Genomic DNA, 22,204 nt, shown 5'->3' on the forward strand with positions numbered 1-22,204 from the left:
AAGATTCTGACAACCCTATCTATGCCTCTTTCAATTTTATAAATTTCTATCAGGTTTCCCCTCTACCGCTCCAGAGAAAACAACCCTAGTTTGTCCAGCTCTCCTCTATAGATCATACCCTCTAATCCAGGCAGCGTCCTGGTAAATCTTGTCTGCATCCTCTCCAAAGCCTCCCCATCCTTCCTGTAATGTGGCCACCAGAATTGAACGCAATGCTCTAAAAGCAGCCTAACCAAACTTTTATGAAGCCACAACATCACTTCCAATTGACAAAAGCTCACGACTTCCTGAGAGAGAATCCTATTCCTCATCTCTGTTTTATAATGGGTGACCTCATATTTTCACATGATGAACCCAATTCTGGACTCTCAAAAACAAAACACCCTCTCCACATCGAACCTTTATATCCCTCAGGAACTAGTGTTTCAAACATCACCTCTTACTTTTCTAAACTCCAGTGGATAAAAGCATAGCCCATCCGATCTTACCTCATTAGTCAACCGACCCCATTCCAGATATTTGACTTGCAAACATTCTCTGAATTGCTTCCAATGCACTTGCATCCTTAAATAAATACTATGTGCAGTACTCCAGGTGTGGTCTCACTAATGTTCTATATAGCTGGAGCATTCTGTGAAATCTTCTTCAAAGTGATTAATCACTTTGAACATAGAAAATAGGAGCAGAAGTAGACAATTCAGTCCCTTGAGCCTACTCCACCATTCAGTCAGATCATGGCTGACCTTTTCTGCTTCAAATTCCACCCACTGCTGAAAACTCAATTCCCCTTCCAAAGGAAAGTAGAGCCTGTCCACTTCAGTCTTTAAAATATTCAACAACTCCACCTCCCCAGTTTTTTTGAGGCAGAGTTTTCAGATTGCACAATTCTCAGAAAAAAAAGTTCTAATTTCTGCCCTAAAAGAACGACTCCTAATTTTAAAATTCTGCCCCCTAGTTCTGGACTGACCCACAAGGGAAAACAACATTTCCACATCGACCTTTTCAAGACCATTCAGGAACTTGAACATTTTAGTCGAATAGCTTCTCATTATTCTAAACTCCAGATGCAACACTCCAGCCTGTCCAATACTTGTCATGAGACAACCTGATGATTCAGGTATCAGGCTAGTAAACCTCCAATGAACTGCCAGCAATGCAATATAAGGCAAGACAATTCCTCAACTGCTTTAAGTTTTGTTAAGGGCATCTAATCTCCATCCATAACTTGAGAAAAAATAGCTGCAATATCTCATCACCGGACGAATATGCTTTCCAATTTAAATACACTTTAAAAGGCTAATAAAAAAACCTGCCTTATGAAAAGGAGCATCCTTCCTGTCTTTAGTTGCTAAGCAATTTTATTAGTAAGTAAATTTGGATCATTTTTACTTGTGCAATCTCCTATTTCCTCCACTAAATTATTTAGCATAATCACAGTTGATCACAGTTAGGTATGTGCTATGTAACACATACTGTGGAGATTAAATATGCAGACACTGCTTTATAAACTGTTAGCAAGTTATGTGCATTCCAAGATACCTTCATAGAAGAATGGAGCACAGAAAGGTTATTCAACCATGTTCAACAGAGCTGCCCATTTTAATCCCACTTCCTGTAAACTATTTCTTTGTCATTCTTTCTCAATCTACCCACAGCTTTTGACGAGATTGACTGCTACCATTATCTTCCCAACAGCTCTCCCCTGTAATCCAGCTGGATGGGAACACCTTCACCAGCTGGGTTGCGTTCTTAACACCAGTTCTATCTCTCCACCTCACTCAGCTCCTTCACTGTTGCTAACTATTCGACTGTATATCCAACATCCAGTATTAGACGATCAGAAATTTCTTGCAATTACATGTTGATAAGATTGCAGCCATTGTTTTCAATTCCTGCCCCATGCATTCCCTGTGAGCTGCATGTGTGCGTAGCCACTACGATGTTGCAGACATAGTGATCAACATTGGCACGCCAGTCATGTCATTGACATCCAGTTCTACATGTTCCTGCCAGCACCAGCCTCTGAGGTCTGTGTAGCTGATTTAAACAAAAAAATTACGGGGCATACCGTAATGCGAGGAGCAGGGAGCTTAATACGTGGCTGCGCAGCTGGTGTAGGAGGGAGGGCTTCAGATATGTAGATAATTGGGATGCCTTCTGGGGAAGATGGGACCTGTTCAAGAAGGACGGATTGCATCTGAACTGGAAGGGGACCAATGTCCTGGGTGGAAGGTTTGCCCGAGTAGTTCGAGAGGCGAGGCTGTTTTAGACTTGGTGCTCGGAAACGAGCCGGGACAGGTATCAGACCTTGTGGTGGGAGAGCATTTTGATGAAAGTGACCACAACTGCCTCACATTCTACATAGCTATGGAGAACGAGAAGATTAGGCAAAAAGAGAGGATATTTAATTGGGGAAGAGGAAACTATGATGCGATTAGACATGAGTTAGGAAGCATGGATTGGGAGCAATTATTCCATGGTAAAGGCACTATAGACATGTGGAGACTGTTTAAGGAACAGTTGCAAGTGATGAATAAATATGTCCCTCTGAGACAGGCAAGAAGTGGTAAGATAAAGGAACCTTGGATGACGAGAGCGGTGGAGCTTCTCGTCAAAAGGAAGAAGGTAACTTACATAAGGTGGAGGAAGCTGGGGTCAAGCTCAGCTCTACAGGATTACAGGCAGACGAGAAAGGAGCTTAAAAATGACTCGAGGAGAGCCAGAGGGGGCACAAGAAGGGCTTGGCAGAACGGATTAGGGAGAACACAAAGGCATTTTACACTTATGTGAGGAGTAAGAGAATGGTCAAAGAAAGAGTGGGGCTGATCAAGGATAGCGTAGGGAATGTGTGGAGTTTGAGGATGTAGGGGAAGCCCTAAATGAGTTTTTTGCTTCTGTCTTTACAAAAGAAACGAACTTTGTAGTAAATGAAACCTTTGAAGAGCAGGTGTGTATGCTGAAATGGATAGAGATAGAGGATGCTGATGTGCTGAAAATTTTGTCAAACATTTAAGATTGACAAGTCGCTGGGCCCGGACCAGATTTGTCCTCGGCTGCTTTGGGAAACGAGAAGTGTAATTGCTTCGCCACTTGCGAAGATTTTTTCATCCTCGCTCTCCACTGGAGTCGTACCTGAGGACTGGAGAGAGGCAAATGTAATTCCTCTCTTCAGGAAAGGAAATTGGGAAATCCCTGGCAATTACGACCAGTAAGTCTCACGTCTGTCGTCTGCAAGGTGTTAGAAAGGATTCTGAGGGATAGGATTTATGACCATCTGGAAGAGCATGGCTTGATTAAATGCAGTCAGCATGGCTTTGTGAGGGACAGGTCATGCCTCACAAACCTTATCGAGTTCTTTGAGGGTGTGACTAGAAAAGTTGGTGAGGGTTGAGCTGTGGATGTGGTGTATATGAACTTCAGCAAGGCATTTGATGAGGTTCCCCATGGTAGGCACATTCAGAAGGTCAGGAGGAATGGGATTCAGGGGAACATAGCTGTCTGGATACAGAACTGGCTGGCCAACAGAAGACAGCGAGTGTTAGTAGAAGGAAAATATTTTGCCTGGAAGTCTATGTTGAGTGGTGTTTCACAGAGCTCTGTCCTTGGGCCTCTATTGTTTGTAATTTTTATTAATGACTTGGATGAGGGGATTGAAGGATGGGTCGGCAAGTTTTCAGATAACTCAAAGGTTGGAGGTGTCGTTGACAGTTTAGAGGGCTATTGTAGGCTGCAGTGGGTCATTGACAGGATGCAGAGATGGGCTGAGAGGTGGCAGATGGAGTTCAACCGGGATAAATGTGAGGTGATGCATTTTGGAAGGTCGAATTTGAAAGTTGAGTACAGGATTAAGGATAGGATTCTTGGCAGTGTGGAGGAACAGAGGGATCTTGGGGTGCAGATATATAGATCCCTTAAAATGGCCACCCAAGTGCACAGGGTTGTTAAGAAAGCATATGGTATTTTGGCTTTCATTAACAGGGGGATTGATTTGAAGAGTCGTGAGATCTTGTTGCAGCTCTATAAAACTTTGGTTAGACCACACTTGGGATACTGCGTCCAGTTCTGGTCGCCCTATTATAAGGAAGATGATGCTTTGGAGGGGGTTCAGAGGAGGTTTACCAGGATGCTGCCTGGACTGGAGGGCTTATCTTATGAGGAGAGGTTGACTGAGCTAGGACTTTTTTCATTGGAGAAGAGGAGGACAATTGAGGTATACAAGATAATGAGAGGCATAGATAGAGTTGATAGCCAGAGACTATTTCCCAGGGCAGAAATGACTAACGCGAGGGGTCATAGTTTTAAGCTGGTTGGAGGAAAGTATAGAGGGGATGTCAGAGGTGGGTTCTTTACACCGAGAGTTGTAAATGGAATGCGTTGCCAGCAGCAGTTGTTAAGGCCGGGTTATTGGGGACACTTAAGAGACTCCTGGACATGCATATGGTCACAGAAATTTGAGGGTGCATACATGAGGATCAGTAGTCGGCACAGCATCGTGGGCTGAAGGGCCTGTTCTGTGTTCCATACCGCCAACTGCTAGTTATGTTTCCTAAGCTACCTTGGGATTAGAAATTTCTTGTATTCGAATTTCAGAAATCTGCCATTTGGACCCCTATTTCTGGCTTTCCCGTTTAGTTCTGTCACACTTATTAAAATCCTTTATAGCCTTGACACTGACCCTCTCTAATTACTTCCAGCAACACCCCTCAGGAATATTTGTACTTCCCTAATTCTAGACTCTTCATCTCAGTCTGAATTGCTCACTGTTCATATTTATACATTTAGCTGCCTCTGGTATGGATTGAAATTCTGAAATTCCCTCCCTAAACCTTGCTGCATCCCAGTTGCGCTCTCCTCCTTTTAAGTAGCAACATGTAACAGACCTCTTTGACAAAGCTTTTGGCTATCTGTCTTGTATGGCTGCTTTCACAGTTTGTACTGTAACACTCGTGAAGCACCTTGGAGTGTTTTATTACATTATATGTGCTATGTAAACCTGAATTATAATTGACAGCTATGTTTTCTGAATAGACTAGTGCTGTTTGTGCCCTACAGCTGTCAGGTAACATCCCATAACTGTCATTTCTGTTGGCATGATGCTGAGATATGCAATCTATTTTAATTTTAAAATTTCATTGAATTGATTTCAGCATAAGAAAGGGGAAATTGTAGGTGATCAGAATCATCATGTGCATTTTAATTTTCTTACCCTTGGTATGTGAAAAATGGGGTTAGCTGCAGTCCTATACACTAGGAAAAGGAGACTTTGGGCAGCACGCATTCTGATGTGTTAGGAAAATCTAGCCCTTGTTTGCTTCAAATGTTTAACGTTTTATAAGCTATACTGCTGTTCAGCATGGGAGAATATTTGTTTTTAATAGTATAATTAGTACAGTTCTGCCATGAATATTTTAAGCTCCTTTTTCTTTCTGGAATGCAGTGGATTAATGATTGGGACTCCTTGTATTTAATAGTTAAACTCTTTGACACATTTTTGCCTCAGTAAGAATGTTAGTAACCAGATTACAATACAGAAGTCATATCAGTAATTTAAAAATTAAGGCAAGTCAGAAGTCATCCCATCTCCAAAAAGGGCTTTTTATGACTGAAGACAGGGTGTGCCAAGTACAAAGATATCCAATCGGACCGGAGAAGCAGCATTGACAGTGAACCAAGTGACAGAAGTACTATCAAATGTATTTCTCTGGTAAATTTTTACATAGAATTACCTGGGCATTCCTGTACATTAGTACTTGTACATGAGTCCTAGAAAGATCAAATCAATTCAAAATCAGCTTTTGCAGAATGATTCCCATTCCATTTTGTGGCAAATTTACTCCAGAATCATATGATTATACAAAATAGGAACAGAATAGTTGGACCATTTGGCCGCTGCAGCTTGTTTTGCCATTCACTAGGTTCAAGGCTGATCTGCTTGTGTTCCCATCCACTCTGCTAATCATTCATCCCCTTGTCAAGCACGTATCTATCCATCTCTGCTTTAAACATGTTCAGTGACCCCATCGCCTCCACATTTTTTTTTTGAGGTAGAGAGCTCCAAAGTTGCTCAACCCTCAGAAAATTTCTACTTATGTCCTTCAAATGTCTCCAAATTTTAAAATAGCACCTTTTAACCGATGTAGAGGAGACATTAGGGAGACAGGCCGCCTACTTGCGAAACGTTTCAGGGAACACCTCTGGGACACCCGCGTCAACCGTCCCGTGGCCATACACTTTAACTCCCCCTCCCACACTGCCAAGAACATGCAGGTCCTTGGCCTCCTCCATCACCAGACCCTGGCCACACGATGCTTGGAGGAAGAGCACCTCATCTTCCGCCTAGGAACCCTTCAACCACACGGGATGAATGTAGATTTCTCCAGCTTCCTCATTTCCCCTCCCCCCACCTTATCTCAGTCCCAACCCCTGGATTCAGCACTGCCCTCTTGACCTGTAATCATCCTCCCAGCCCCTCCGCCCCACCCCCTCTCCGGCCTATCACCCTCACCCTCACCTCCTTCCACCTATCGTATTCCCAGCGCCCCCTCCTCCCTACCTTTTATCTTCTCTCGATTGGCACACCAGCCTCATCCCTGAAGAAAGGCTTATGCCCAAAACGTTGATTCTCCTGCTCCTCGGATGCTGTCTGGCCTGCTGTGTTTTTCCAGCACAACAACTTTCAGCTCTGGTCTCCAGCATCTGCAGTCCTCACTTCCTCCACCTTGTCAACCAACACCATGCAGGATCTGATACACTTCAATTGAGTTTTGAATATATATTCTACATTATTAGGACAGGTGCTTTCTCTTTTAATGAGACATCAAATCAGGACCTTGTGTCATCTCATACAATAATGAAAACTTTATGAAAGGTTTCTCTGCATATTCTGGCTAATGAGAGAGTCTCCTAAACAAAGCCATGGAAATCGATGACCCAGTCATCTGCCTCTTTGCTGTTGTCCTGTCCAAATGAACTTCAAACTTTAATTTTGTGGAACCCTTTAGGATGTTCTGAAAGCAGATTTCAGTGCAAGTTATTTCTTTTTTTAAAAAAATCTTAAAGCCAAATAGAAAATTAGAAGAAACCTAGATTTGAGAGAGTTAGAGTGCACCAGCGATGGACTGTGGTTGGAGGGCATGAAAGGCCAGAACTTTAGGACCAAACTGTCCAGTTCAGGCAGGCTGGAGTACATTGCAACTAATGGGCTTTGACAAGGCTATAGAAAAATTCTCAGATGAGTGCTGACATTTTTATTTGTGTATTGATGGAAAGAGTGTTAGTGTAGGTGAATGATATCTGAAGTGTTAAATGAGCAGTTCTGTATTTAGGTAACAGAAGTTTGTGTATATTGTTGTCTTGAAGGGGGAAGGATAGGAGGGCACTGGATAAAATCAGTGAAGGAGTGACAGTCGTATGTATAAGTTTTTTTTTGGTGGGTGGTGCAGGTGCTATGAATGGGGAGTAATGGAAGTGGGTGTTGGTAGTTTTGGTGATTGTCTTGGCTTTAAGCCTGGTTATTTAGCGACATGGTCTGATTCAACCTGGTAGCGAGCTGGAAGAGGGGCAGAAGACTCTTTCAGTGGAAACGGTTAATAGTGGGATTGGAAGTAGCGACTCGGGTCTCCCCAGTGTTCAGTTAATGCGTGATTTTGGCAGTGCAAAGGTCGTCATAGAGAAAGATGAGGCTATTATTGGTATAGATTTGTTAGTTTGACCTGCTGTAGAGATGATGCAATAATTGGCTTTGGGCAAGTGGATTGCACACAGTGTTCCTCCAGTTTTGCGTATTGTGTCCTTTACCATCTATGGGCATGCACGCTGTTTGCTGTTAATGTCGTCACAGAGATCAAATGTGTGAGACATTCCTTGTCTTTACTTTAATCCAATCTGATGCAGAATCATAGTTTCACGCTGTCAGGGTCAAAGATGCGAGGATTATTTGTATGATATAATGCAGTCAGCTATATTAATGAAGCAGAAAAGCAGCTTAAAATGCCAACAAGTGAGGCTGTTGTGTGTTCAGATAGGCAGATATCCAGATTGTTTTACTGGATGGTTCTTGAAACATTTCATCATATAAAGGCAACATAAGATGCATTAATTTCCATTTCTAAGAAGCACCTGCTAGGAATTTATTGGTTTCTTTTGAGTACAGGTTGTATGGAAGCTTGTTTTTGTTGATGGGGTTGAGATGTTGTTTCATTTTGGAATTCCTTTGTAAAATAATCCTTTAAACCAATCTTTCACCAGTGTTTGCTTGTGTAGTTTGCAGTTAAATTTTGTTTGCCAGCACTCCTAAGTGCCTTGCGACATCTTTTAAATGCCGGTGATTGTTTGGATTGTCACTATCACTTGTGTTATGTATTTGTGTTTCCTCAGGGTGATTTACGGCGTATGTGGTCAGAGCCATTCCACTCCAAGGCAAACAGTTCTCGATTCCTGGAAGTATGATGGCATGAAGTGGAGCTAAGAGCAGGAATGACGTACGGTGGGCACCAGAAGATTTGTGTCATGTGGTTTCATTCTTCTCATCAAGCAAAATTGGTGCTTAAAGTGTTAACAAAAATGGTTGTGGAAGAATTTCCTTTTCCTTTTATGGAATGCAGACCCTGTACAATTAATCCAACCCATCTGCAGTCTTTGGATTAGCAACAGACTCACGCCGTACCATGTATATTACAAATGAAAAAGGAACAAGAAGCCCACCTTTTTAATGACAAGATGTCAAATCTAATCTTGTACATAGAGCTGCCATATAGAAGACGCAACTTGAAGAAACCTGTTTAAAGGGACCAGCGCCAAGTCAATGATTGTTTGGTTTGTCTTGAACTTTAACCTGAAGAAGACAACAAGGCAGCGACATATCTTGAGTTCAGTAATTATCTGTGCGGTGACTCTTATTTCCTCCCCTCCCCCCACAGACACGAGTTGAGTATGCAGTAAAATCTATGCTGTAATTAACTTTACACCTGACGTTTTGTTGCAATGATCCAGAAAGGTTAAGACGCCAAGATGAATCATGTTGTGTACTTAAGTGGCCTGTTGTAAATTTTAGCATGTATAGCATTAAATATTGCTTCAGTATAAGACCCACTGTTCCCTCTTCCAAGATGCTCTTATACCATAATATGTGACTTTAGAAACGTAATTGTAGTTTGCACTTGTACCTGTGTTCATGACCCGAGTTGATCTTGCACAATTAAGATTGGTGTAGCAAAAAAGTTAACTTTTTATGGTTTCCCCGTTTCTTTTTTTGGTTTGATTAATTTAGCTAATGCATGTATCATAGCGGTACTCGTTACCTAAACCCTCTTGATTGTAGTGGTGTATCCTTGTAAATATTTCTTTTTTTGTATACATTTGTTCGAATGTGCGTTGTTAGCTCTACATATGTTGATAAGTGTAATCTTGTCCAAGTTTACAAGCAGTATCTGTTTTGTACCTTGGGTTTGTATTTGGTTCGCAGAATTTTTTCTGATAGGCATTGACTTTGGCTGCTGTGGGAGCAGCAATTTAACATACAATAGAACGTGAATCCAAACTGAAGGTTTGTGTGCCTCTAGAATTCCTGCCATCATTGTACGATCAAGATGGCAATTGTAGTCTTCAGACCTAGAGATTTCCGAATAGAGTGCAAGGCCTGGAACCAAAATGAATTAATACAAACAATGCTTCAAGTTCTTCCTCCATGCCCACTTCTCACTGACCCAGCCCCCAACGTGTTTTCCTAAACATACACCCACCCAGAGTGTCAGGTTATTATTTTTAAAGATGGTATTGTTTTCTTGAAAACAACAGTAATGTTATCGTGCCGTAGACTAGACAAGTTGATGAAGCCATTTTATAGATTCTGGCTTTGCTGAAAGCAGTCAGATGGACTGAATGATTACTGTACAATCCTTGTACATCAGGTGTGTGTTTCTGGCCCTGGAATTGAACAATATCTTTCATCTCTATATAACATGCGCAGTCAAGATTCCTTTGTAAATAAAACCAAAAGTTTAAGTGCATCTGTGTGGTTTATTTTGCAGTGTTCTGCAAAGTTACTTTTTTAAGAGAAGTGGTTATCTTTGTTTATTGCAAACATCCTTCAAAAAGGATTTTGTTGGGGTGGCATTATTAAGTGGAGTTGATGTGCTACCCGTGGGGAATCAGCTGGAGGAATGATGATGATGTGTTCACATTCACCCTGCGAACCTGACTGTGCTGAAAACTATGGATCATAAAAGTTACTATTGACATGTTCAATATAGCAGAATTGCATTAGATTAAAAAGCTAAATCACTGAAGAAACATTTTTGTCAGTTACTTTTCTGCAGATTATAAAAGACATTTGAGTTTGCAGTGGTTGTTGAGAAGTGCACTCTTGATGAGTGTCTCACCCACTTGATGAGAGTTCATGCGTGTGAACTTTTGAGGCAGAAGCTTCCAGCATTTGCAATTTCAATTTGTGAACAATTCTAGCAGCATTCCTCCTTCCCCACACCTCCCCCTGCTTTTAGTCAAACCCTGCATGGTACTAGAGACATATGAGCAGAATTATGCCATTAGACCCATTGAGTGCTCCAGTTTCTCAACCCCATTCTCTTGCCTTCTGTCTGTAAACCTCGCTCCCCATACCAATCAAGAACCTATCCACCTCCATCCTAAAAACACTCTGGTCTCCACGGCAATGAGTTCCACAAAATCACCACCCTCTGGTAATAATTTATGACATGCCAAAATACAATGCAGCTGTTTTAGCTTATCTTTTATGTGTAGTTTCTTGAGATATTTATCAGCATTACTTGGAGTTAAAGAGGGAAGTACTGATGAAATGAGACTATGTACTTGGTTAAAGGACAAATGTAAGGAGCGAGAAAGACACATGAAGCAAAACTAATTTGAGGGCCAGGAATACTGTTTCATTGAAATAGGAAATGTCACTCAAATCCAGTCGGTTCAAACATTCTGGCACTTAGTCCATGCAACCGGTCCATCTTTAAATGTGTTAGAAATAAATTAAAAATGCTTAAGTTGAAGAGCAGATCATTCAGTCATAGAGGGGCACAGCACGGAAACAGACCCTTTGGTTCAGTTCGTCCATGCTGACCAGACATCCTAAACTAGTCCAGCCTCATTTGCCACCTCTGAGTGTGGAGGATTTGTGCTTTTCTTCAGACCTTTTAAATCTTAACTTCCTGATGCTCCACACACTCTAATTTCCGACTTTCTTACTCCTAACAAAAGCTTAAAACAACACTTAAATTACTCCCAAACACTGCTGCAGAGAATATCACATCATATGAAATTTATAGTTTGGAAGTAACGAATGTTATCATCTGACATCTTTTCCATTCTCCCACTGAAAGGGATGACTAGCTGAGTGAACATGGTTGTTCATCAAACCTCCAGTGTCATAAAGAAATGTTTCTTTCCAGACATGACCTAGCCTGAGACTAATATTTGACAGAGTTTTGGAGCTGTGCCCTGCCTATTCATCCTGTTGTTTAGTTTAATCATGGCTGATGTACTGTACCTTAATTCCAGATTCTCAAATTGCTGATTTCTTAATTACCTTAATAGCCAAAGATTTATCAGTCTGCAACTTGAATATATTCATCAGTTGAGCATACACATCTCTCTGGTATAGAGAATTCTGAAGATTCATAGCTTTTTATTGAATCAAGCAATATTTCCTCTACCATTCTGAAATAGCCAAACCCACCTTTCCAGACCTCTGAGCCAAGGATATTATCATTCTACCATTCGGTTCATTGAGTCTGCTCAGCATTCCCTTTGGGTAAGGAGAAGAATTGCACTCTCAGGTACACTTGCACCTTTGGTTTCACCAAAGTCCTTTTCAACTGCAATAAAATATGCTACTTCTTAGAATTCAAATCGTCTGCAACAAACGCTAACATATGTATTCTCAAGTGGTTGGTGTACCTGTGCCAAATTAATGATTAGTGTACAAGGTGTTCTTCTCATTACCAACAATTCAGATTCTGTTCTAAATATTGTTTTGTCTGCTACTTCCTCTTGAAGTGGATAACTACATTTCCTCACATTATTTTCTAACTCCCACGATCTTGCCGACTCTACCATTTATATTCTTATGCAGCCTCTTTATGACCTCTACAAACTAGAAATCATTAGATTTGGTCCCCTCTTGTTTCATTCCAAATCAATACACAGTAGAGCTGTGGAGGGCCTTTGGTTCCTTGGGCGTGGAGGTTATAAACTTTTTCCTATTTCCCAAAAGGTCATTCTGAAAAAGACACAACTAATGTTGTCTTTGTACACATATATCTTTCAGTTAGCAAGTTACAAAAACTTTCAGGAACTGTATTTTCTGGTATAGGAGAAATTTCTTAACACAGCAGTGCTCTAAGTGATGTTCTCTGCCACCTTTATTTAACCAATCCAAATATAATCTCTGTAAATATACTGCAATCAAAGAATTGGAGAACACTGCACCTCAGTCATCTACCATGCTGTTTCTGCTTCAATCCTGTTTTCAATAATTAGTATGCTAGCTCTGAATTTCTCAATTAAAAAGAAACAGAAAACATTATACAGCAATCTGAAAGAATTATATCGAAAGGACTATTTATTACCCATGCCATCAATATGCCAAAATTAGTTTATCAGTTCATGCTTTTTATTAAACTTGCAGTGTTGTACAACTGAAGTATTAAGCATGTAAGGGGTGCTACTGAAATGGCCCAACTTTAGCATTTAACCACTACTGCCTGACTTTAAAGGTATTTTCTCATTGGATGTTGTTGATCTCATGCCTCCTGTTTTTATTCTCAGGATGGCAATGATTCATAGTGCAATGCGCCAGGGTTCGGGAATCTGACTTTAGTGAAGAAGAAATGTTGATTAAACCCATTGGCAATGATGGGTGTCACAGCTAAACTGATCCTGTCTTTAAAAGGTCTACGTACTTTAATTCCATGCTTGTTTACCTTGTGTGTAGCCACTCCTCTTGCCTCTGAGTTAGAAGTTAATGATTCAAGTTCCACCTAAAGACTCGAATACTAAATCCAGGCTGATGCTGCACTGAGCAGTGTCATGCCATTCGAGCACTGCCTTTTAAATAGGCCATGTTTATTCTCTGGTGGATGTCAAAGAAATCCCAGTACTATTTTGAAGAGCAGGGACATTATCCTTGCGAAATATTTATCCCAATTTTTTTCTCAAAACTAGCTGAATCATGTTCTTGGAACTTTATCAAAGGCTTCAGATAATTGCATGTTATTTCTGTCTTGTGTGTACGTAATCTCTCATACCATACCCCTCGCACACATTACAGAAAAGAAACCCCAAATAGTGATCAAAAGTAGGCAGGTATATACTTTTCATAGGCTGCTCTGTCGACTCTTGATAGAACTAGGAGTTTGGTTTCTTTCGACATTGTTGCTTTACCTTCAGACTCCCGAGCTAACCATTAACACGTGACTTAATGTGGTATGTTTTTCAAAACTTAGTGCTCACCTTTTTAAACTTGTCCCTAAATTATTGTTCTATGAAACTTTATCAGGTTAAAAATCCCTTTTCCAAATTGTGGGAAGTTTGAGGTGTCTACGTGACACTAAATAAATATTCAAATTAATCAAACTCAAACTTGTTCAGTTTTATAAAATGTTTACAATATAGAATATTGTGGTGATAATGAACAATAACATTGTGACAGCATAGTGAATTATCAGTCAATATTTAAAGCCTAAGAGAACATTTAAGCAACTACTCTGTTTATTATAAAGTGCTTTATTGACCTGCTTAGTTGGTATGATTTAAATTAGTCACTATTTCAGTGGCTTCTTTCATCGTTTAGAATGATTGCCAGAAAAATCAAGTGACGTACTTGGAATCCTACTCGTAGTGTTGCTATGAAAAGGTAAGAAAAATGTTCTATATTGACATTTGACTAATGAGAAACAAAATTCTCCAATTTTCCATTCCTAAAATTGGAGTGCTTCCATGATGATGGTTTCTCTATATCTGGCTAACTCCACAAAGACTTCTGGTCATTACTGATCAAATGGTATGTTGTTGGGGGGAGATTGAGTCAATGTAAAGGTAGCTGTAGTGTGATAACCTCCAGTGTGATTATGCAAAGAATGTTTCTTAGGGGTAAAAATATCTTGTTGCTGTTGATTGACAGGCGAGAACTGCATAACTATGCAGAATAAATCCAGAATTGAATTGAATTTATTGTCATGTGCAGTGAGGCACAGTGAAAAGCTTTGTCTTGTGAGCAATACAAGCAGATCAGAGTTAAGTAACATAGATAGTAAATAATAGGTAAACACAGCAAAAACACAGGTACAGGTGAATGTTAAGAGTTTGAGTCCATTAAGTATTCTAACAAGAGTAGGGTAGAAACTGTTTCGAAACTGGCTGGTGTGTGTGTGCGTGTTCAGGCTTCTGTACCTTCTCCCTGATGGTAGAGGTTCTAGAAAAATATTGCCAGGGTGGGATTGACCTTTGAGAATGCTTGACAGTGGGACTGTAGATGGATTCTCTAGATGGGAGGTTGGCTTTTGTGATTGTCCGGGCCGAGTTCACCACTCTGTAACCATGTCCGATCTTGAATGGTACAGTTGCCATACCAGATAGTGATACATCCAGACAGAATGCTCTTGATGGCGCACCTATAAAAGTTGACAAGGATATTCGCCGTCATGCCAAATTTTCTCAGCTGCCTGAGGAAGAAGAGATATTGTTGGGCCTTTGTAACCATGTGTCAACATGAAGAGTCCAAGAAAGATTGTTGTGGATGACCATTTCCTGGAGCTTGACGCGCTCCACTCATTCCACCTCTATGCTGCTAATGTATAGGGTGGCATGAGTAACATCCTATCGAAAGCCAATAATGAGTTCCTTGGTTTTGCCAACACTGAGAGCTAGGTTGTTCTCAGTACACCATTTTTCCTGGTCTTCCACCCCTCGTCTGTAGTTTGTTTTGTCACCATCTGAGATTTAACAGATTATGGTATTGTCATCAGCAAACTTGTAAATGGCATCAGTCTGGCTTTTGGCAATGCAGTCATGGATATACAGTGAGTACAGTAGGGGGCTGAGTATGCACATCTGGGGCGGCTCCAGTGTTGAGTGTTAGTGAGGATGAAATATTGTCCCCAATCTTCACTGATTGTGGCCTGTGGGTCAGGAAATTGAGGATCCAGATGTAGAGAGTGGGGCTTAGTCAGAGATCACTTAAGTTTAGTAATCAGTCTTGAGAGGATGATGTTGAAGGCTGAACTGTAGTCAATGAGTAGAATTCATATGTAGCTGTTCTTGCTGTCAAGGTGTTCTAGGGAGGAGTGAAGGGCAAGTGATAAGGATCTGACATGGATCTGTTGGTCCGATAGGTAAGTTGAAGTAGGGGGAGGCTGGAGTTGATTAATGCCACGAACAGCCTTTCAAAACACTTCATGACCACTGAAGTTAGGCCCACTGGGCGGTAGTCATTGAGACATGCTGCATGAGCCTTCTTAGACACAGGGATGATGTTGGCCTCTTGAAACCGGTAGGGACAGTGGCCTGCTGCAGGGAGAAGTTGAAGATGTCCGAGAAGACCTCTGCCTGTTGACGTCTGCATGTTCTGAGTGCACGGCCTGGTACTCCATCTGGTTCCATAGCTTTGCTTGGATTCACATGAAGGAAAACTGATCTGACCTCTGATGCAGTTGGGATAGGTTCATCAGGACCATTACCTCTCCGCCAAAATTCTACTCAAAGAGAGCATAGATGTTGAGACAATCTGGGAGGGGTGTGTCATCATCTGCTATCTTGCACTGTCTCTTTTTAGAACCTGTGATGTCATTCAGTCCTTGCCATAGTTGCTGGGTATCTGTCCGGGTCTCTCATTTGGATTGGTTTTGGTCCTTGGCTGTATTAATGGCTCTGCGAAGGTCATACTTGGATTCCTTTATATTTGAGTGGGTCTCCTGATCTGAAGGCCTCACGCCTGGTTTTTAGCAGCTTGTGTATGTCCTGAATCATTGAGGCTTCTTCCTGTTGGGGAACACCTGGGTTCACCCAGTGTGAACTCAGTCACCTGATCCTGGATTTAACTCCAATAGGAAACATTTGTTATAATACATAAAATCTTAATTGAATATTCTTACATAAAGGATTGAAGACGAGGAAAGGTAATGTCACAACAATTGCTTCTGATTGATTCTTTGTCCATATTAACTAAATGAGATCCCACCCCCCAAAAGCATATTTAGTCAAATGATCTTTGAACTGAAATGTTCTCAGAAGCTATTATTTCTTGTACTTTCAAAGGACCGATTTTAAATCTTTTATGCCATCAACTACACTGTATAAAACACATACCCAGCCATTTTAAAATAATCGGTCAAGTAAAGGCTGGTTCTACAAATTGTGTCCATTTCTGTATCTTTGTTACATGCAAGTGCTAGCTTTATATAACATTAAAAATATTATGTCTCTTATTACATAGTTGTTTACTTAAACTGCTCTCGACAGACTTGTCAATGATGATACCAAAGAAAGTCCTGAACACCAGCTAACTGCTTCCCAAATTGTCTGACCTTTCGCTATTCAACTCTACCGAATGCTTCATTTGTTTTATTTTAAATGACATTACAGGTGAGTGCAAGATATATATCTTTAAAATGTGGACTGAATTGCACCTAATAGCTCTGGTCAAGTTATATGTTACTTTGAACCTTATTTTATCTGACTGCTGATATTGAACATTGTCAGAGAAGGCTGACAAACTACATTAAAAGCTGCTATAAAGGGCAGATCATCATCATGTTTCCTACATATTAAGTGAGTGATGATGCATGATATCTGAATAAATTACAGGTCATTATAGGATTGAATTTGGATTAGTACTAGACCTTCAGAATTAGGTGAATCCCTTGGAGTTATGTTTAATTGCATTGTATCATGTTTATAGCTATCAAATCCATAGAAGAAGTAATCACAACAGAGGAACAAAGATGCTTTCCTATTAACACAGAGTAACTATTAGCAATAAATTTTCATTCAGACGGGTGCAATTCAGTGTCAATTATACAAGTTGAAATATGTACAATTATAAAACATCTAGGGATGAGAGGTATGGATCAGAAGGGAACGTGAGTACCAGTTATAGTGAACAGAGAAGGGAGAATCTTCTGAATCCAAGAATGTGTTTTTAGTTTCTGTTAGGTTTTCCTAAGTGTTTTGCTTCTGTTTCATAAACTGTTTTGTAAATTTTTAGGCTGTAATTCTTGTGCCTGGTGAACTGTTGGAATAATGAAAATCAAGTTGAAAATCAAGCAAGATTTTCCAAGATCCCGGTTGAATTATTAGACCCTGGGTCAGTAAGCATTTTTGCATTGACTAAAGATAAACCATGGTCTTATGTGAGTAAATATTGTATATTCTAACAGGGATCAATAATAATTAGAGATGTCTTGAAGTTATTTTATGAAAACCTCTTTTAAACTTCAAGTCCCTCTCCCTCTAAAGGCTTTTCAGTTTTAACAGATAATTCACTGGAAGTTGTATAGTGTTAAATGTTGAGTCCACGAGCTGATTTTGTTGATTATAACTTGTATCATTTGCAAGCCAACAACTACACTTATAGAACATTTTAACCTGTATTTTAAATAAACATTTGGTAGCACAGAACTTAAAACATTGCAGAGAGAGTAGAAGTTGCAACTTTTTTTCTTGTACGCATCAAAGTTAGGACTCAAAGAAATAGATTTGCTTGAGAGATACCTCTGTGCCTATAATGACCCAATCAGTTAGCACCCTCCTCGTTCTGTATAAAATGGCATCTTTTTTTAAAGTCATTTACTTGTATTCTGTCTCTGATGCAGGCAAGACATAAAAATTCAACTTCCACTCACCTCTTAACAATGTTTAAGGGGATCCAAGATGGCGGCAACCCAGCAAGACTGAGTCCACAGTGCTCTACCCAAAACTTGGGAAAAGTGGGCTATCCACCCCCACCACACTCACTAAACCATTTATAATAGTTGTTAACCTTAAATAGTTACCTATTAGTATATTTAAATAGTCTAATACTAGCTGGAAAATGAGTAAAGGGAAGGGAACAGGCGGCTCTAAGAAAGCAGGGACCCCTCCCCCACCCTCTCCCTCTTCAGCTGCAACAAAGGTGTCTTCAGCTACTTCAGGAGATTTACCAATGAAGATGAGCTTTGAGGAGATGTTTGCCAGGTGGGAGGCGAAGATTGATGCTTTTATCGAAGTGCTTCTCTGCTCTGCCGAGACTCAATCAGCCGAGCTGCAGAAGCAGGGCAGAGACATTCAGGAATTGGAGTGCCGAGTCAGAGAGGTGGAGTCGAAGGCCGCAGCCTCAGAGACTGCGATAAAATCAACAGCCGACCACATCCATTTTCTCGAGAATCGAGTCCAGAACCTAGAAAACCACATTGATGACCTCGAAAATCGATGTCGTAGAAAAAATATTCGGTTGGTGGGCCTGCCCGAGCAGGAAGAGGGAGGCAAGCTCACAGCATTCTTAGAGCATTGGCTGCCACAACTTTTAAATCTGCCTGCTGGATCAGGCCAGGTAAGGGTAGAATGGGCCTACCGGGTCACAGTACGTGGGCCCGGCTCAACCCAGCACCCACGCCCGGTCCTGTTCCAGCTGCAGAGCTATAGGGAGAGGCAGATGCTCCTGGAAGCCTCAAGAAATCTGGGAAAAGATCCCCAAGCTATGACCCACAAAGGATCCAGGATCATGCTGTTCCAGGACTTCTCCCCAGCTTTGGTCCGAAAGAGGAAGGCATTCGATGAGGCGAAGAAGCGTTTAAGGGACTTAAATATCCAGTACTCCTTACGATATCCAGCGACGCTACGCCTTAGCCACGAAGGATCCATATATAACTTCGGATACCGGAGAAGGCTAAGGAATTCTTGGACTCTCTTAAATAAACTGTAAGAGATTGTGGACGCTGGTCTGCCTTTCCCATTATTTTGGTTTACATCCCTTCATCTTTTCTTACCTTTCCCCCTATGTGTGTATGTATATATATATATGTTGGGGCGTTTGGTTGATGTTGATGGGGAGAGGTGGTTACCTTATTCTATTTTACTTCTGTTTTTAGGAGCGGGGTTGTTTTTCTTTCCCCTGTTATTTTGTGGTATTATATTTAAGTATTACATGTTGAGATTGTAATCTTATAGTTATATATGGTATTAATATTCCCAAATATATTTAGATGTGGGTGTGGGTGGGGGTGGGGTGTTCACTGTTAACTCTAGCTTTATATTATATTTGAATTCTCCTCATTTTATTGAGGAACACCTGGGTCAAGGGTGGGGCACTGGTTGGAAGAGGGTAAGATGGACTGTGGGAGAGGAAGTGACGCTCCCTGGGAACAAGGGAGAAAATCTCCAATTCGGAATGTTTTATATTTTTTATACTTAGAAAGAGTTTTTTGTTAGATTGTTTTGAGTGTATCAGAGAGTCTTTACTTTTGTAAATCTTGTATGCTCCATGCTCGGGATGTTCCAGATAGGGTTTCCCCTCCCGAGGGGTCTCGGATCTGTCCAGATGATTATGGCTGAACAGTCGGTTAAGTGGTGCACCTGGAATGTCAGGGGGAGTAATTCGCCAGTTAAAAGGAAGAAAATATTATCAAATCTTAAGAAGGAGAGAGTTGATATAGCTCTCCTACAGGAGACACACCTGTCGGATAAAGAACACTTAAAATTACGACAGGGCGGATTTGATCAGGCCTTTTTTTCCTCTTTTAATTCAAAAAGCAGGGGAGTCGTTATCCTTGTCCGGAAGAACTTCCCTTTGAAAATTCTAAATCAGATAAAAGACGAATCTGGACGATATATTTTGATTAAAGCCCTCATAAATGGAGAGGAATATGGGATCTTAAATGTATACTGCCCCCCGGCACACCCCTTTAAATTCATAACGGAAGCTTTTTCAAAACTGATGGCCTTTGGTGCCCGTCATACAATTATAGGGGGAGACTTTAATTGTATTATGGATCCGGAAATAGACAGGATTCCCAAGAGTGCCGCTGGAGTATCTCCCAGATCTAGACAACTGGCGGACCTGAATAAAGAATTAGGATTGGTAGATGTATGGAGATGTCTCCATCCACAGGGTAGAGATTTTTCTTTCTACTCTAATCCACATAAATGTCACACAAGAATTGATATGTTTTTTGCCCCATCGATTTTTCTAAACTCTATAGCAACCTGTAAAATAGGTACTATAGCAATCTCTGACCATGCCGCTGTATACATGGAAACTAAGGTAAAGAACAATGGGACATCTGCTCGGCATTGGCGTATGGACCCCTTCCTGATAAAAGATAGCAAATTTTTAAAGTACTTCTCCCAAGAACTTAAAACTTTTTTAGAAATTAATACTGGTACGGCTAGCAATCCGTCAATGATGTGGGAGACCATCAAAGCTTATGCACGAGGTTTGATCATCTCCTATTCAGCGACCCAGAGGAAAATGAAGGGAGAGCAACAGCGTCTGCTCGAAGCTCGCCTAAAAGCAGCCGAAACAGCATACGCTGATAGACCTTCTATCACAAAATTGCAGAGGATTACAGCTCTTAGGACAGCTTTAAACACCGCGCTTACTCAAACGGCTAAAAGGGAAATATTATTTGCGAAACAAAGATTATATGAATATGGCGACAAACCGGGTAGATACTTAGCATTTCTTGCAAAGAAAAAGAAAGCCCCTCAAACTATTCCGACCATCAAGGAAAGTACAGGTACCCTGACTCATGATCATAAAAAGATCAATGCGACCTTTAAAGAATTTTATTCTGAACTATATAGATCGCAGGATTGTGAAGATAGGATTAGGAGGATGCAGTCATTTTTTAAAAATTTGACCTTCCCGGGCCTGACTCCGGAACAGGTGTCGGCCCTAAATACCCCTTTAACAGTCCAAGAAATACTTGAGGCAATTAGGCAACTTCAGAGCGGAAAAGCACCGGGCCCGGATGGTTTTCAAGCTGAATTCTATAAAGAATTTACAGGAATATTGGTTGACCCACTTATGGATATGTATAATTTTGCGCATAGTCAGGTCTGTCTCCCGCCCACGCTGAAAGAAGCAAATATTTCTCTTATCCTCAAAAAAGGAAAAGACCCAGAAGATTGTGCATCTTACAGACCGATATCCTTACTAAATGTAGACTTTAAAATTCTCTCAAAAATGTTAGCACTAAGACTAGAAAGGGTACTGCCATATATTATAAAGGAGGACCAGACGGGATTTATTAAGGGCCGCAGATCATCCAATAATACCAGAAGGGTCTTGAATATGATCCAAGCCTGTCATCAGGGAAAGATACCAGGAGTAGTAATTTCATTGGATGCGGAAAAGGCATTTGATAGGGTTGAATGGTCATATTTATTTTACACATTGGAAAGGTTTGGCGTTGGACAGGTGTTTACCAAATGGGTTTCAACATTGTATAATGACCCCAAAGCAGCTGTTATTACTAATGGGTTAAGATCGGATGGCTTCAGTGTGGGTAGGGGCTGCCGTCAAGGATGTCCTCTCTCACCATTGTTGTTTACACTGATAATCGAACCATTAGCAGAAGCCATCCGGACTGATCCTAATATAACGGCCCCGAGGATTGGTACAGGTAAACACAAAATTACCCTCTATGCAGATGACGTTCTCTTATTCCTCAGTAATCCTTTAATGTCAGTGCCTCGTCTAATTCAAGTTATTAATACATTTAGTGCATTCTCAGGCTATAAAATTAATTTTTCAAAATCGGAAGCCATGCCAATGGGTGGTCTGGCTATGATACCCCACTTAATGGACGGATCCCCTTTTCCCTTCCGTTGGTCCCTGGAGGGCTTCTTATATTTAGGTATTTTTATCACGCCAGTATTTGATCAGCTGTATAGGGCTAATTTTGCACAATTAATGGAAAGGATAAGGCAGGACCTCCAGCGATGGAGAGACCTTCCGATTTCCTGGCTAGGGAGAATAGCATTAATTAAAATGAATGTTCTGCCCCGTCTCTTATATCCTATGAGAATGCTCCCGCTGATGCTGCCAAGGCTAGCCCTACGTAAATTATATGGCTGGTTGGGCTCCTTTATTTGGAACCATAGACGGCCCCTTATTAAGCTGAAGAAGCTACAGCTTCCACAGGCAAGGGGAGGACTGGACTTCCCAGACTTTAGGAAATATCAGTTAAGCTCCCTACTA

The 22,204-nt window shown here is 40.9% G+C and overlaps 1 protein-coding gene across 1 annotated transcript in view; it reads left to right on the top strand.

Annotated features, from left to right (window-relative positions):
* The window catches only part of sppl3 (signal peptide peptidase 3), a 205,687-nt gene extending 195,680 nt beyond the window's left edge, over positions 1 to 10,007 (top strand). Inside the window, exon 11 of the mRNA XM_060843725.1 lies at positions 8,377 to 10,007. Within this exon, the coding sequence (XP_060699708.1) occupies positions 8,377 to 8,448 (72 nt within the window). The 3' untranslated portion in view covers positions 8,449 to 10,007. The remainder of the gene's footprint in view (positions 1 to 8,376) is intronic.
* Positions 10,008 to 22,204: the final 12,197 nt, after the last annotated feature.

The sequence above is a fragment of the Hemiscyllium ocellatum genome, chromosome 24 (assembly GCF_020745735.1).
Source record: "Hemiscyllium ocellatum isolate sHemOce1 chromosome 24, sHemOce1.pat.X.cur, whole genome shotgun sequence".
NCBI lineage: Eukaryota > Metazoa > Chordata > Chondrichthyes > Orectolobiformes > Hemiscylliidae > Hemiscyllium > Hemiscyllium ocellatum.